The sequence below is a fragment of the Pteropus medius genome, unplaced genomic scaffold (genome assembly GCF_902729225.1).
Source record: "Pteropus medius unplaced genomic scaffold, Ma_sr-lr_union100, whole genome shotgun sequence".
Lineage (NCBI taxonomy): Eukaryota > Metazoa > Chordata > Mammalia > Chiroptera > Pteropodidae > Pteropus > Pteropus medius.
In genome coordinates, this window is record NW_024343105.1 from 1,528,194 (window position 1) to 1,546,416 (window position 18,223).

The 18,223-nt window shown below is 40.0% G+C and overlaps 1 protein-coding gene across 1 annotated transcript; it reads left to right on the forward strand.

Moving 5' to 3' along the window:
- The first annotated feature begins 947 nt into the window (after positions 1-947).
- On the forward strand, positions 948-17,436 carry LYG2 (lysozyme g2). The gene is given in 5 exon segments (XM_039867168.1): positions 948-1,057; positions 12,787-12,926; positions 13,636-13,831; positions 14,631-14,769; positions 15,918-17,436. Coding segments are annotated over 4 exon segments (564 nt in total). The 5' UTR covers positions 948-1,057; positions 12,787-12,816; the 3' UTR covers positions 16,037-17,436.
- The last annotated feature ends 787 nt before the right edge of the window (positions 17,437-18,223 follow it).

Consider the following 18,223-nt stretch of genomic DNA (forward strand, 5'->3'; position numbering starts at 1 on the left):
TGTAGCATTATCGTAATCTCTGTCATCTAGGTTCACCTCCTTCCCCTTTATGGACCACAGAACTGTCTTCGCCCAAGTTCCCTCAACTCAGCTAAACTATTCTCTTCCTTGGGGCATTTAAGTCACTGACAGAGCCAGGCCACAAGACAGCAATTCATCAGTTGAAGCTGCCCTCAAGGACACTGACCATGTCCTGTACTGGTAAATTATTTAATTCTAGGGGTTTTATTCTATAAAAGTAATTATTGTCCCACTCTATCAACTGTACAATATCACTACAGAGTGTCATTCTAGAACAATTGTCATTGAAAGCAGAATTTTTTTTGAAGCGACAACTATGTGCTCAGTACAATGTGAAGCATATATCAGAGTCTCCGCCCTCGTAAAATTTAGTTGGAGAGAGCAGCCAACTACATGTGTGCACGAGCCTATAGTACAGTTGCAGGGCCTATATCAGGAGACAGTGCGAAGTCGCCTTCGCCATCAGGGGCCCATGGGACAGCTCACAACCAGTGGTGCCCTAGACCCTCTCCAGGACCATTTCTTGGTCTCACCATCCTCTGCCTCCCAAGACCCGCTCTCAAGGCTGATGCAGTTGAACAGTTCCCACCAAGGAGAAAGTGACCGAGAAGGCCTCATGAACACTCTTCAGACTTGGGAGCCCACAGCAGCAACACATATGTGAAAAGGCGTCCTGACATCACATGCCTGGGGAAGCCTAGGGCAGCTCCCACTGTTCACATGTGTGCCCAGTAAGTGGGACTCACTTGTGTCTGAGCTGCTGGTCACTCTCATGCTGAGAAAACGTCCAGCCAAGGAAGGCCAGGAGCCAGTGATGTCGCAGTGGGTGTTCCCGCAGGCCCAGCTGAGTCAGAGGTAAAATGTAAGGGTAATAGTTAAGCAATTATTCACCAGCCCTCCTTGAATACCTCCTGCCCGCCCGCCGCAATATTGGGAACCACAAAGGCACAGCCCTTGTTCACAATCGTGCCTTTTCCAGTTGGGATCCAGATCCAGGACACTTGGGACACAGCAGGCTGATTCCTCTAAAGAAGAGGTAATTAAAATTGGAATAGGGGCTCTGGTGATGACCTGAGGTCTGGAGTTCATGAGGGAGGGAAGGGCTGTCACACTGAGCTGAGTCCTCGCAGTGGCCCACATGAACAGTTTTTATCCCATTGAACAGACGAAAGAGCTGTCAACCAGAGCTGGTAAGACACTTGCTTAGTCACAGAGCCAGTAAGGGACCGAATCAGAGTCCAAATCCAGCTTTCTTCCATTTCAAAGCCAATTTTTTTATGTTTAATTTAAAATTTTCCCTGAGTGCCACATGCACATAAGTTGATGATTATTCATGTGTGTGTGCGTGTTTGTGCGTTTGCATGCGTGTGTGTTAGGGGATTAGGGTGTCTAGCTACCCCAGATGGCCTGAAACTAGTGTGCTTTCTGGGACACGAAACTTTCAATGCTAAAACTGAGAAAGTTAAAGTGGAAAGTCCCAGACAAGTCCACATGAGGTGGTCACCGAGCATGGCATTATCTTTCCTGAAGGTATCTGAAAATGTTCAAGGGCAGTTTTCTTCTCTCTCTCCCTTCTCCTCACTCTCTTGCTTTTGTTATTGCCACAATGCTTGAGAAGGGGGTGTAAGGTGGGGTTGGACATTACTGGTATTTTGTGTTGGGGCAAAGGATGCTAAACATTTTGCAATTTGCACTGGGCGTGATGGTGCCATCCAGTGAAGAACACATATACGAAGGGATATATAGATACTATTACATATATATAGTGTATATAGCATTTTTAATACTATAGTATTAATTAGTTTAATATACATGTTTTAAACCCCTTTATGAGTGAGCCTTTTATCAGCTTTACAACCCAGAAATATTGATTTTTCAAAGATTGGGAACCATTCCTTTGAAATGTAAACCTCTAAGAAGAAAGTGTCCAGTGTTCCGTGTCCCTGTCACTGTGGGAGTTTAGCCTTTAGGCCTCTCCTTGTCATAGAAATAAGAAAATTTTTATTATTCCTCTGATAAAGGTGAATTTAAGATAAACTATGAAAAAATATTCAACAGAAGACAGTTAATTTCACCTCGAGAACAGGCAGAGCAGTGAGAAAGAATTGTAACTTCTTGGCTGTATAATTGGGGTAGACTTTCTTTTGGTCTTTATAATCTCTTTGCAGGTGATTGGCCAAGCCCATGGTACCCTGGCTTACACTTATTCAATAAGAAAACTGCTTTCTATCTTTTTTATGTTTTGTGGAGATTTTTAATTCCTTAATATGAAAAAGGAAGACTATTTGGTTACTGACCACTAAACCCTCGCTGACAGTCAGCTGGTGACCCAGGGGGAGTCTTAATCAAGTCAAAGATTTTTTTTTCTTTTTAATGTGCAAGCATTTCATCAAGACACCAGAGATTTCTTCATAGAGATTGTGAATTATAGCACACAAAATGGTTATGTCCCATAGTGGAGTTTTGTAGGGAGAAAAATTATATGCATGTGTTCAATCCACTATCTTTACCTGAAAGCTTGGCTTCTGACCACCACATAATGACATTTTAGGTAAAATTCGAAGAGTGAACAAGAGTTTGCCAGGAAATAACAGGGATAAGAATATTAAGCTTAGGGAAAATAGAAGCTAAGGGGTGGTAGCTTGAAAAGGTATGTGCTTCCTGGAGAAATGTCGGTAAATGCATGTTGCTGGAGCCTGAATTGCAAAAGACAAACAAACGAACAAACACACACACACCATAGAGAATTTTGGCAGATGGGAGTGGACAGTTGGACAGGAACCAGATTATAAACCAGCCCTTTAGGACATGCCAAGGACCAGAGAACTTGGCCTGCAGGTAAAAGGGAGTCATTGAAGGGTTTAGAGTCCAGGATAGAATCAGATTTGCAGGTTGAAAAAGCCACTCCTGCAGCTGTTTGGGGAAGACAGATGACAGACACACAAGCCTGCAGGCATGAAGATGGGTGAGGGGGATATTATTTGCAGGGCTTACCCGACGCAGTGGTACAGGAAATAGAAAGGAAGATGTGTGAAAGAGACTTAGGAGATAGCACGAACATATTGGTCATTGGTTATGTGACAGCTCTTAAAAGTACACCATCTGATTACCTACAGAAAGAACTGATCTTAGAAAAAAAATTTTTACCTTCAGTCAAGGAACTTTTCTATTAGTGTAAAATTTCAAAAAAGGTTAAACATTCTATTGAGAGTCTAGGGTTTTCTCTCTGAAATGAATCTTCAGCCAGCATTCCTAGCTTCTACTGTTTATCTGCACCTGGAACATAACTGGTAGGTCCAACTGTGGATCACTGGCAGACAGAGGCTAAGCTGCCCCACTCCTGGTGTGCATGCTCTTGCATCATTTCCTCCCAGTGAGTGTGGGAAGGAATGTGACTCACTTCTAACTAACAGAAGAGATGATGGGATGTCACTTGTGTGATTACATTACATAAGACTGTAACTTTCACTTTGCTAACCAACTCTCTTCCTTGCTGGCCTTGATGAAACAAGTTGCCATGTTAGGAAAGGCCACATGGCAAAGAACTGAGAGAAGCTTCCAGCCAATGGTCAGTTAGGAACTGAGGCCCTCAGTCTAACCACCCTAAAGAACTGAACTCTACTGCTAACCAAGTAAGTGAGTTTGGAATCAAGTCTTTCCACCTTCAGATGAGACCCTGGTCCCAGTTGAAACCTTGGCTGCACTCTTAAGAGAGATACTGGAGTAGAGAGAGGATCCAGGCGGAGCTGTGCCTAGATTCCTGACCCACAGAAACTATAAGATAGTAAATGTATTTGTTTTAAACCACTGAGTTTGTGGCTTAATAGATAACCAATACCACCACTATCAAAATAATGGCCAATGTGCCCTACCTCCAAACAAAACTTGATTATATATTTGATGGGTAATCAGTTTTCAGAATCAAGTAGATTACCTAATTAGATACATCTTGGGGAAATATAGTTGCTTCCTAAACAAAAAATCAATTATCTATAAATCTGAAATTTTTCTGTAACCCTCCCTTTGTTTTTATTGTAATTTTAATCAAAGTAATCAAAACACATAGAAAGAAAATAGAATTGTGTAAATAAAAAGCAGAAGCGTCCCCACTCTATCCCTCCTCACACAGCCTCGAATAGAAAATTATTTTCTAGTGTTGCACTGTATTTCATTCCATTACATGGATGTACCATTACTTAATTAATTTCCTAATAGAAGTTTGGGTCATTGACATCTTCCCCTACATTACAGAAATTTGCAAACACACAGGAAAGTTGAAAGCTTTTACAGTAAACATCCCCACCACCTAGGTTCCACTTTCCCATTTTACTATATACCACTTGCTTTATCACAGATCTATTCGACCATCCGTCTTCTATCCACCATTAATCCATCTATTCCCTTGGGTGCGTTTCATATTTTCAGACATCACTATACTTCCTCACAAAGACTTCAACCTAGATATGACTAACAGGATTCCAATATTTGTTCATGGTTCTTTTGGTTGTTATTCTTTTTAGGTAAGATTTACACACAAAAAGATGTACAAATTTGAAATGCACCATTTAATGAGTTCTAGCAAGTGCATACTCTTGAACGGCCTAAATGTCAGTCAGGGGAAAGAACTTGCCATCACTTTGAAAGTTTTCTCATGCTCTTTCCCAGTCAATCTCCTGCCAAAAAAACTACTATTTGGATTCTTCATACCACAGATTAATTTTCTTGTTCTAGAATTTCATTTAAATAGAATAAATAGCATACATTCTTTTTGGTAAGGCTTCTTTCACCCAGAAAAATGGTTTAAAAATTCACCCATGTTACTGCATTTATCAGTAGTGTATAGCATTTTCTTGATCTTTTAAATAAATAAATAAATAATTGATTATTTAAATTGAAGAAATGATTTAAAAAATTTTCCCCTACCTATCTTTCCCCTCCGCACTCCTCCCTACCCTCTGGTCCATTGTCCATGTCCATGAGTCTCTGTTTGTTTGTCCTGCTCATTTGCTGCTTTTAGGTTTATATCCCAATATAAGTGATATCATGTAATTTTCCACTTTTTCTGTCTGGCTTATTTCATTTAGCATGATTATTTCGAGGACTAACCATGTTGTTGCAAATGGCAGTATTTCATCTCTTCTTATGGTTGAGTAATGTTCCATTGTATATATGTACCACAGCTTCTTTAGCCAATCATCTATCGTAGGACACTTCGGTTGCTTCCATGTCCTGGCAACTGTGAATAATGCTGCTATGAACATCGGTGTACGAATATCTTTTCAGATATGAGTTTTCAAGTCTTTGGAATAAATACCCAGTAGAGGGATTGGTGGATCACATGGTAGATCACTTCTTAGATTTTTGAGGAAACTCCATATTGTTTTCCTTTGCAGTCCCACCAGCAGTGTATGAGGGTTCCTATTTCTCTGTATCCTCTCCAGCATTTGTTATTATTTGTCCTGTTGATTATAGCTATTCTAACAGGTGTAAGATGGTATCTCATTGTGGTTTTGATGTGCATTTCCCTAATAACTAGCGATGTTGATCATCTTTTCATATATTTGTTGGCCATTTGTAGGTCCCCTAGGAAGAAGTGTCTGTTCAGGTCCTCTGCCCATTCTTTGGTTGGATTGTTTTGTTGTTGTTGTTGTTGTTATTGAGTCGTATGAGTTCTTTGTATATTTTGGATATTAGGCCCTTATCAGACGTGTTGCTTGCAAATATATTTTCCCATTCATATGGTTGTCTCTTTACCTTGTTGATGGTTTCTTTTGCTGAGTAGAAGCGTTTTAGTTTGATGTAGTCTCATTTATTTTAGCTTTTACTTCCCTTGCCTTTGAGGTCAAATTCATAAAATCCTCTTTAAGGCCAAGGTCTTTGAGTTTAGTTCCTTTGTTTTCTTCTATGCATTGTATTGTTTCAGGTCTTATATTCAGGTCCTCAATCCATTTTGAGTTAATTTTGGTGTGTGGTGATAGACAACAGTCTAGTTTCATTCTTTTGCAGGTGGCTTTCCAGTTTTCCCAGCACCATTGATTGAAGACGCTTTCCTTTCTCCACTGTATGTTTTTGGCTTTTTTGTTGAAAATTATTTGCCTGTGTAAATATGGGTTTACTCTGGACTCTTGATTCTGTTCCACTGGTCTGTTTGTCTGTTTTGCTGCCAATACCATGCCATTTTGATTACTGTCGTTTTGTAGCATTATTTGAAGTTAGGCAGAGTGATGCCTCCAGCCTCATTCTTTCTTCTCAGGATGGCTTTGGCAATTTAGGGTCTTTTGTGCTTCCATACAAATCTGATGATTTTTTGTTCTAGTTCTTTAAAAAATGCCGATGAGATTTTGATGGGTATTGCATTAAATTTGTATAATGCTTTAGGTAATATGGTCATTTTAACTAAGTTGATTTTTCCAATCCAAAAACATGAAATATCTTTCCATTTCTTTGCATCTTCTTCGATTTCTTTTAACAGGGTCTTATAGTTTTCATAATATAGGTCCATCATGTGTTTCATTAGATTTATTCCCAGGTATTTTATTCTTTTAGTTGCAATTGCAAAAGGAATTTTTTTCCACTTCTTTTTCTGTTAGAGTATAGGAACGCTATGGATTTTTGAACATTGATTTTGTATCCAGAAACTTTACTCTATTTGCTTATTGTTTCTAATAGTGTTCCTGTAGAGTCTTTAGAGTTTTCTATGTAGGGAATCATATCATCTGCAAATAATGGGAGTATAAATTCTTTGTTTCCTATTTGGATGCCTTTTACATCTTTCTCTTGCCTGATCACACTTGCTAGGATCTCCAATGTTATATTGACTAACAGTGGTGATAGTGAACAGCCTCGTCTTGTTCCTGATCTTAGAGGGAAGGTTTTTAGTTTTTCACCATTAAGTATAATGTTGGCTGCAGGCTTATCATATACGGCCTTTATTATGTTAAGGTATTTTCCTTCTATACTGATTTTGTTAAGTGTTTTGATCATAAATGGTGCTGTATTTAGTTGAAGGCTTTTTCTGCATCTATTGATATGATAATATGATTTTTATTTTTAAATTTGTTTATGTGGTATATCACATTAATCGATTTGCGTATGTTGAACCATCCCTGTGCTTTTGGGATGAAGCACACTTGATCATGGTGTATAATCTTTTTAATATGTGGCTGTATTCAGTTCACTAGTATCCTATTTAGGATTTTTGCATCTGTGTTCATGAGAGATATTGGTCTGTAGTTTTCTTTTTGTGTGTGTTATCTTTACCAGGTTTTGGTATCAGGATGATAGTGGCCTCATAAAATGAGTTGAGGATAATTGCCTCCTCTTCGACTTTTTGAAAGAGTTTGAGGAGAATAGGTATCAAATCTTCTTTGAATGTTTGGCAGAATTCACTGGTGAAGCCATCTGGTCCTGGACTTTTACGTTTTGGTAAGTTTTTGATGATTGTTTCAATTTCCATACTGCTGATCGATCTATTTAGACTTTCCAGTTCTTCTTGATTCAGTCTAGGAGGTTATATTTTTCTAAGTACTGGTCCATTTCTTCTAGGTTATAAAATTTGATGTTATATACTTTTTCATAATATTCTTGTATGATCCTTTGTATTTCTGCAGTGTCTGTCGTAATTTCCCCTCTTTCATCCCTGATTTTGTTTATTTGTGTCCTTTCTCTTTTTTCTTGAGTGAGTCTAGCCAGGGGTTTGTCAATTTTATGAACCTTTTCAAAGAACCAGCTCTTTGTTGCATTTATTTTTTCTATTGTTTTTCTGTTTTCAATTTCATTTATTTCTGCTCTAATTTGATGATTTCTTTCCTTCTCCTGAATTTAGTCTTCATTTGTTCTTCCTTTTCTAGTTTTTAAATATGAAGTGTTAAGTTGTTTATTTGGGCTCATTCTTGTTTTTGGAGGTAGGCCTGTAATGATATGAACTTTCCTCTTATGACCACTTTTGCCATGTCCCAAAAGTTTTGATATGTTGTACTGTCATTATCATTTGTTTCTATGTATGTCTTGACCTCTCTTTTTATTTCTTCTCTTATCCAGTTATTCTTCAGTAGTATGCTGTTTAATGTCCATGTATTTGTGGTTGTTTCTGCTTTATTTTTACAGCTGATCTCTAGTTTCAAAGCATTATGATCAGAGAATATGGTTGGTATGATTTCAACCCTCTTATATTTGTTGAGGCTCTCTCTGTGTCCCAGTATGTGGTTAATCTTTAAGAATGTTCTATGTGCACAGAGAAGAATGTATAAGTAGCTGTTTTGGGATGAAAGGCTCTGCAAATATCAATTATGTCCAGTTGGTCTAATTTAAGGATGTTATTTCCTTATTGATTTTCTTTTTGGATGACAGTGGGGTATTTGTGTCTCTTACTACGATAGCATTTTGGTCTGTTTCTTTCTTTAGTTCTGTTAGTAATTGCTTTACATACTTCGGGGCACCCTGATTGAAAGCATAGATATTAAAATGTGTTACATCTTCTTGATGCTTGATTCCCTTTATCATTATGAAGTGTCCCTCAGTATCTTTCTTTACCTTTTTTATTTCGAAGTCTATTTCATCCAATATTAGTACTGCTACTCTTGCTTTTCTCTGAATGCCATTTGCTTGATATATTATTTTCCGCCGTTTCACTTTGAGTGTATATTTGTCTTTGGAACTGAGATGTGTCTCCTGGAGGCAGCATATGGTTGGGTTTTGGTTATTGATACATTCTGCAACTCTGTGCCTTTTTATTGGTGAGTTCGGTCCATTTACATTTACATGTAGAATCTTAATTGCGTTCACTACTCTTAGTCTAAGTCCCTGCCAGTGTTAGCGACAGTTTTGGTAGTGTTTGCTCAGACTCCCCTGGGACTCCATGGTGTTCAGTCTCGGAGATTATGGGGGAAGGGACCCTCTGGGTTCGAGAATGGAGGCTGCTGCTCAGCCTCTGTTTTACAACCGCAGCTGGTAAATGTCAACTGTTTTTTCTCTGCCGTCCTGCTTCTCTGCTTTCTGCCCCGATGACTGGGCCCTGCCTCCGGCCGCGTGGAGCTCACAGCACTCCCAAGCAGGGTTATTCAGGGAACTCGCCTCATCTTCTCCCCTCCTTCTCCTCCTCCAGATAGCTCTGGTGGCTGCGAGAGGCAGCTTCTTTATTTCCCCCAGTCCACTGCCTGACACCTGGGGTTCTGACCTGTGGTAGCTTTTATGCGCAGGTCCCACGCTCAGACGTGCTTGTGTACAGTTTGATTGTTTTTTTGTGTCGAGTTTTAGATGTTCAGCTTATTGTTGTTTCAAGGAGAGATCTGGGGACGTCTCTCACTCCTGCCATGTTTCTCAAACTCTCTGATGCCAGAACAAGGCTGGAAGGGCAGCCACCATTTAGCCTTAGTCCCCCCCACCCCCACCCTTTTTAAGGCAACAACCAACTTTACTAGAGTATTTACTAAAGTATATTTTATTTTTCCTTCATTTATTTTTTGTAGTCTCTGCTGGATATATTGCTTTTCTTTTTTTAAGTACTTCATCCAAAATTTTCCAGTGTGAGTTTTTGAAGCATATATTCTGAGGCCATATCTGCATAAGGATTTTTTTAAAAATCATACCCTCATATTTGACTGGATCTAAAATCATATGTACTAAGTTATTTTCTGTCAATATTCTTTATATTAAGTTTAATATTAATATTCTTAAATTACACTATATTGCATCTATGGCATCTATGTAGGAATTTGTCCTATTTCCCTCTTTTCAGTCTCTGAGCCCTTTCTATTTGAGGCTAATCATTTTTTTTAATTCTAAAAAATTAATATTTACTATTCCTTCAAATAAGTCCTTTTCTTCATTTTTATTTTCTCTCTCTTTATGGGTCACCTGCTACATAGATTAACACCTGGATAATACTTCTGTTTCTATCCATTGTATCTCTTCGCTTTTCATTAAATTTAAAATTAAGCTAATTTTAAATTATTCAGACTCTGCTAATATTTTTGCTTTTGATGGAATCTATTTGTTTTCCTTTTGAAGTGCTTCTGCTCCTCAAACATCTAGTAATTTTAGCCTGACTCCATTTGCCACTGGGATGCTGTCTTGTAGGCAGCTGTGAGAGCACAGATCTCTCAGTATCAATCCCCATGGGTGCTGAGCCCAGGCAGGGGTGGGGGCATCCCAGGAAGAGTTGGGGCACCAGACGATCATTCGTTCTGGGAGGCAGTGGTTGTGGGGGGGCGGTTACTAGTTCCCACCTTTTCCTCCAAAGCACAGGGCGTGATAGGATCCCTAGACCAGGCCGTGTTTATCCTAAAGTAATGAGAATGGTGGTGAGGCGACATCAAAACTCCAATAGTTGTCTGCTATTTTAGTCCCTTAAGTAGGTTCTGGTACCAGTTCCAATGTTGCAGTGGTGGAGAGGTTCCCCCACACTAACAAGAGATTCTCTGAACAGCAGCTGAGTGTCTTACAGTTCAACTCAATCCTGAAACCATTTTCTGAGAGCATTAGATTCCATTGGATAAAGGCTCAGTCCTGTAAAACTGCCTCTCACTTCAGACACTAGTCACGAGACCAGGCTGTCACCTGTGCTTCTGACCGACTGGCTACGTATTGGAGGTTGCCATAACCCCCTCCTACGATTTGGTTGGTTCGCGACAGCGGCTCACAGAACTCAGAGAAACATCATACTTACCAGATTTCCAGTTTCCTGTAAAAGGATGTAAGTCAGGAACAGCCAGTGGAAGAAATGCAAAGGGCAAGGCGTGGGAATGAGTTTCAGAGTTTCCATGCCCACTCCAGGCACGCCATGCCACTCTCCTCAAATATCCTCGTGTTCACAACCAGGAAGGAAGCTCTCTGAACAATGTTCTCTTGGGTTGTTAAGGTCTTCTTTCATAAACATGATTGATTAAATCATTGGCCACTGTGATTGATTCAGCCTCCAGCCCTCTCATCTCCCTGGAGGTCAGGGGGTGGGAGAAATTTCCAACCTTCCAATCACATGGTTGGTTCACCTGACAAACAGCCTTGGATGCTTCCAAAAGTCACATCATTAACATAACAGAATTCTTTATCGCTTAGGAATTCCAAGGGTTTAGCTCTGTGCTAGAAATAGAAAGACCAAATGTATATTTATCATAAATCATAGTATCACACCCCTGCAATTTGCCTGGCTGCCTCCTGCGCAGGCCACACTGACATTCCTACCAGTAAAACACAGGCCCCACCCTGCCCAGGGGCATCTCACAGTCTCCCCACTTTTGTTTCCCTCTATAGAGCCTCAGAGCTTGAGTTAGGATGGAGAACCATCGATTTTGCTATACCAGCATCTCTGTCTTACTGTCTATGGTCCTTCTTTTTATTTTAAAGTAACAAGTGTATGTGGTTTGAAAGTGTCGACAAAAAAAGTCCAAACCTATAGAAAATTTTATAAGAGTTTATTTGAGCCAATAACTGAAGACTGTCACTGGCGATGGCCCATCTGTTCCTGAGAGCTATGTTGGAGCAGCTGGATGCACGCAGAACCCCTTGTTAAAGAGTGGCCCCAACTACAGCATTGGCGGTGGTGGTAGAAAAGGCGCCTTGAAGGGCAATCTGTTACAGAGAGGCAAGAGGACAGAAGTGAACACAATGAAGTAGTGCAGGGGCCAGCTTCGGGAGGGTGTGTTCATTCAACATTGGGGAGCCCAGGAAGTTGTTTGACTCAGGGCCTTTGTCTCCTGCTCAGTCTTCTTCACACCTCTCTTCACTGGATAGATGTGTGGAAGGACCGTGCGTAGTCTCACTCTTGTGGAAACTTCTCACTCTTGTGGAAAGATCCATGTCACACTCCTCTTCTCCTCTCAGATATGTGCTTTGCCTATTTGAAGACAGTACCTTTCATTTCCTGTTCCTGGGCAGAGATGTGTATTTCATCTCTTCCTTTGGACATAAGCGTGAAGAAAGATACTCTATCCTTGACGAAATTTTCTTTTCTAGCCAAATTCTTTTTTCTCATTTCCTCAGAAAGTTTGAGCAACCAGCAGCCACGTGGTTACTCCCTGGCTTTGTACTGGTCCCCCAGAGCAGCTACTCACTCTTGGATCTCTTTGTTGGAGGAAGAGTTGGAGCAAGTGGTCAAGTTCACTCTTCAAGATCATGTGACATATTGGTGTGGGGATTATGTGGTGATAGAATGAGGAACAAGAAGGAGGCTCAGCATTTCTGGCAAACAACCAATCTGGGAATGAGAGCTGCCAGTATTTCCTGTTTATCTTTTTAAAGATAATTACCTGTTTCTTGTTCTCAAATTTAGAAATTACTTCATAGCAACATGATAGAAAATGAATATTTTAAGTTAATGGTATCCTTCTTTCTTAAGTTGTCATGGCATCCTTCTCTCTTTCTTTCCTAAACCAAGTCAGTTGTTAATCCAGATGTTTACATCCCCAGAAGTATTTGCGTCAGAAGTATCTCAAAATTTTTCTCAAAGTTTCTGCTTAGAACTGCAGTGGCAATTTTAATTATGATCTAGATCACAGGAAATGTTTTTGGGACCTACAAGACCTGACTTTCATAATATTTTGCACAATGTTTAGAATTAAGTGCTATATTAAATTTTTTTTTTTAAGGTTTGAGTTGAGTGGAAAAAGGGAATCTTCTGTTTTGTCTTGGAAGCCATTCTGGGGGTCTTGGGGAGGGATCTGGGGATGGTTATGTTTATGGCTTCGCCTTTGGTTAAATAATGTTCATTACAGCAACTCAAACAGTATTTTCCCACAAACTTCATGAGAATTATCATTCTATCCTTAGGCACTACCCTTGTCCTCTTTCCCTTGCTCAATGAACCCCCACCTGTATCCCTGCATGTACCATGGCTGCTATGATGACATCATGAATATGGAGACCTCTAGTGCCACCTGTGATATAACCAGGTTGATTAACTACGGTAAGTGAAAAGCAAAGCAAACATTTAGATTTCCCCCTTTCATCATTTTCAGGTTCTTTCTTAGGAAGTAGCCTCATTTTGAAAAGGTATAATCATTATTATAACAAAAATGTCAACATTAAAAATGAGGAGAAAACAGAACCTTGATAAACCTAACAAACTCCTTCTTTTCATTTTTCCCCTATTTTTGCCAAACTTTCCCCAGATGTGTTTATTTCTATATATTGAAATGATTACTCAAATAAAATATTAAATTCTGGCTTTGCTTTTGTTTATTGTTATGTTAATTTCATGTCAGAGCATGGACAAGGTTTTAAGCAAGCCTTTTGTTCTTTGTATGTCCTCACTTCTGTAACCCTGTTCTAAAGTCATCCTCTTGTTAGTGCAGTATTACAGTGTCGGAGCTGGAAATAACAATAAAGTCACCTCATCCTACTTCCCCAGTTTATAGACCGGAAAACAGGCTCAGCAAGAAGGAGAGGCTTTCCCAGGGCCTGGAGCTAGGTAGTGGCAGGAAAATGAAGAACAAGAAAGAGAGCGGAAGGGGTACCCATCTGGGATTGTGGATCTTTCTAGGTTTATGCAGAGATCAAGAAATGTTCTAGAGTGATCGTCATAAGCTGTGGGCCATGGTCATGGGCTGTGGCTAACTTATTAAACTTTGAAAAAGTGTTCTCTTTTGGAGTCAATAGTTTCTTTTCTATTGACTTAAGGATCCAAGGTTCTGAAATATTTACTGAGATAGACTTGAGGGCATTGAAACCTTACCAGGCTCTGATCAAAGAAGTTGGGCTGAGGCACTGAGTGGACCCAGTCCTTATTGCAACTCTCATCTCCAGAGAAAGCCATGGCGGAGCTGTCGTGCAAGATGGCTGAGACCACCAGAGCCTTAAATTTGGCCTGATACAGGTACTTAGCTAGGAACTTTCTGTCAGCTTCACTTCATCCTTCCTTGCAGAAGCTCAGCCCAAACTGGAAGCCATCTGCAGTACTTCCAGGCTTCAAAACATCCGGCATGTTAGCACAATTTGTTTTGGGATTACCATAATACATTTTCAGTATCTTATTGAAATGTTATCAATTATTGGATATCTTTTAAAAAGTATTTTATGAGTTTCATCGCTACAGTTTGCAATAAATAATATGCAACATACTTAAATTGAGAAAATCCAATAAAGAACACCATTATTACAGGCGTCCTTTTGAGGTTGACGAAGTAGTCAATTTCATCCATGTGAATCAAGACACTAATATTAAACCCGACTTGAACCAACTTGTTCTTTAGGCAAATTGGAGGAAGGGGATTCAAATTATCTGGCTATTTACTTCTAGGTTCTATTTTACATTGTTTGTAGAAATCCAGACTTTTTAGCCTTTCCAGTTAGAAACAAATTTTTTATTTTCGATTGCAAATATCTAGACTTTGAGTTCTAATTCATTGTTTTGAAACAACTTTTTCTTTTGTTTATGCAAGTATGCGTGACTGTTAGAGTGCTTAATTAAAACTATGCCACCAACACTTCTCCTAAATCTTCCTTTGTTTCTCTGAGTCTCTTTATGTGAAAGAAAGGGCTGTGAACTTGCTTCTGTGGGGATAAGAAGGAAGCCAAGGCCGAGACTAAAGACTTGAACATGAAAAGGAGAAATCAGGAACAGCAGAAAACTGTTGCTTCATTCAGATGCTGACATGATTATCTGAATTTTCTAGCTAGCTAAAAATATTCATCACCCTGTTGGAACCTGAGACAGCAAAGAGCACCTTCTGCAGGCTGTTGGGATTGTAACAGACAGAGTTAAGGCAATCCAGAAAAAATTCTCCATGTGGAGTGTGGCTCAACACCTCAAAGGTAGGCCATATGTGCTGGGCCTCTGTGGGAGTGATCCCACTGGGTCAGCATGGGCCTAGGAGGAGCTGTTGAAAGTGCTCTCTGAACCTCTGAGTCACTCCGAGCAGTCTTCCTCCCCAACTCCTTCTGCAAGATGTTGGGGTTCTCTCTGTACCTCTCGTTGGTTAGTGAGCCACTGGGTGTTACCCCAAGAGTTAATGCAGTAGTGGAATATGTTTGCCTTCCTCTGATTGGCTTTTTCCTGATGTAAGAAGCTGTTAGTCAGTTTCCGAATTGTCTGAACAAATTTTTACCCTTTGAGCATTCTCAATGACATCAAGACTTTATGTACCATGATATGTCCAAGTGGAGAGCTCCGCCTAGCTGATGACAGACGCCCTCCATCTCATCATCTCCAAGACAAAATTAAGGCACTAGCCTCCTGCTAAAAAATCTTCTCTTTCTTTTACATTTTCTGTGTCTGTGAAAGGCACCGTAAATAGCCAGTCCTCCCAGCCAGAACACCAGATTGCTTCCTTAGGCTCTCTGGCTCCTTCTCTCTTTAACATTCGACCACGCCAGTTCTTATTAAGTCTACCTCCTATAGGCCTAGGTATGTGTATACTTCTCTCCTTGCACACCTTGTGACCTTAATTTAGAATAAACAAGATTAAGATTCTAGGGTATAATACATATATGCACACGCATGTTGCACACATATCCCTGCAAAGAAATGATTCTGTCTTGGGTACCACCGTGCACCCTGCACTCAATGTGGTATCCATCCTGGTACATAGTAGGCACTTAAAAACATTTATCGAACAAGTGAATAAGTGGATTACTGAATGACTGAGAGAATGTTACAAGCATTCTTGGACTGAACATTTTCTGGGGATCTAGTTTTGCAGTCCTGGACTATGGAAGAAGCAAATCTGACCTTTGCAGCAAGAAAAACAAAAGACTTTTAAAAAGAGAGAGAGAAGGAAAGCAATCTGGAATTTTCCCGGTGATGGTTGGAGAAGTTGGTCCTTTCAGGAGGGAGGGGAAGGGAGGATCTGGGATTGCCCACTTTGGAGGATTTGCCTGGAAGGCTGACATCTTGGGATTGCTCATATCTTATTTCTGCTGAAAGTTAAAACTGCAACCTGGACCTCTGTGTTTCATTTCAGGTGGCCTCTCGGCCTTTAAGTCAGGAATTGAAGCCATTGTCACTCCTGCGGACACAGAGACTTACTTGGTCAATGACCTTCTCACCTGAGCTAAATTTTATAAAAGACATGGTTTCTAGGCAAAGCTCTATGGGTGGGCCAGGATGGCCAGTGCTCAGATGGCTCCTCTTTGAAGGTTAGACATGGATGTGTTGTACCCACACACACACACAACCTCCCTTAATGTCGACATTCCTCGCCACAGCTATGTGTTTGTTGTAATCGATGAACCTGCACTGACACATCATCATCCAAAGTCTACAGTTTACATTAGATTCACTCTTGGGGTCGTATATTCTGTGTTTTGACAAATGTATAAGGACATGTATACATCATTATAGTATCACACGGAGTAGTTTCACTGCCTTAAAAATCCTGTTTGGCCTGTTCCTTTCCTTTCTTCATCCCGTCAGTCACTGATTATTTTACTGTCTTGATAGTTTTGCCTTTTCCAGAATGTCATACTTAGAATCATACAATATGTCAGATTGACTTCCTTCACTTAGTAATATGCATTTAAGGAACCCTCTTTTTTCCTCTCAAATCTTGACTCCACTCTCACATTTTTGCTAAATCCCACTTTGATTATGGCCATGTCCTTACTTAATAGCAAAGCATGTCAGTACTCTTTAATGTGTTGTCAGTTTTATAGGGGCTCCTGTAATGGTCAGGACATTTGTTTCTAAAGCATTTCAAAGTCACATCATATACCTATCTTATCAATATATTTACTTTTGTTAGTTGTTAGATGTGTGAATGGATACAATTTGAAGAAAGCTTATACTTCAAGGGCAAATTTGAGTCTGACAACAAAGCCTGATTGGCAGTTTTTAGTTCAACATTCTAAGTATAAAATATCAACATACACAATTAAATCGGTCATCTAAGAGAGTCTTTAGGTCTCTGCAGGATATGATAGCGTCCTCAGGCAAGCAATTATGGGCTGTTCCTTTTGTGGGTGAGGGAAGGAGGTGGTTGGGTCGAGCGTTGCAATATGGAACAGTAATGTGTGAAGGAAAAGTAACAACACTTCATAGGTTAGGTGACTAGCTCAAAAATGCTGAGGGTTTATTGTCAATCAAAGTCTATACAGCATAGCATGAAGAAGTACTTAGAGGAGATCCTAGAACTACATTAACTAAAGTTTTCACTTTTGCTGTTGCTGCTATAGTTCTTAACAAGGTGGATACATATGTCTTCACTACTGGATATAATGAAAGACTGAATAAGCAGTAAGGTTCTAATGGTTTCCATTTAATGCAATTGGTTCCTTAGTGCCTGTTCAAATACATAATAAAAAGAAGGGGAAAGTGAGGGGAGGACTTGTGAATCTAGAAAAATGGAAAGAGTCTTTTGGAAAATACTGCCCCAGTCTTTGTATCTAAACATGACTGTTTCCTTTAACTTGAAAAACATATATTTATTGAAAATATTTAATAGACTACTTACATATAATTAAGGTAGTTGGATCAATTCTCTTTTTGTCAGGTTTAATATTTAGCTTGCTAGACAAAAACTCTCATAAGAATTTTGAATTTAAGTTTGGAGAATTTTTAGTCAAATCTAATAATTCTTATTGTTGTTACTTTTATGTGGTGAACACAAAATCTTTGTGTTATCTGATGGCCACTTTAGAAAATGCACAGGTAGCTTAGGTATAAAATACATCTTAATAATTTTACTATTTTAAATTTTGGAATGAAGGAGGGTCAAGATGGCAGAGGAGGCAAATGCTGTGCTGCTTCCTCTCACACCCTTATCAAAATCACAAATAAACTACAAAACAACTATTATTAGGAGTTGCCTGAAGTCTAGCTGAACAGAAGTCCTACAGAGGGACACACAGAAGAGGCCACATTAAGACTGGTAGGAAGGGCAGAGATGTGAAATGGGCTGGTCCCACACCTGCATGTGGAGGTTGAGAATCAGGAAATATCTCAGCTGTGGAGGTTCCCCTGGAGGAGCAAGGGGTCCCGTCCCCACCCTGGGCTCCCCAGTCCAGGGTACCAGTGCAGGGAAGAGAAAACCAGCAGAGATTATAGCTGAGAGAGATGGAGAGCTACAGGAGGCACAGAATTTCCTCTTAAGGGCCTGCACAGACTCACTGCTGATAGACTCACTCACTCTGAGCTCCAGCGCTGGGGCAGTGGGTCGAAAGATGCTAGGGACACAAAGGAAGGAGCTGAATGGTATGGCTTCCAGGCAAGGGCTGGAGAGGTGGCCTTCTCCTGGACACAGTACTGGCAGAGGCCATCGTTCCTTTGTTG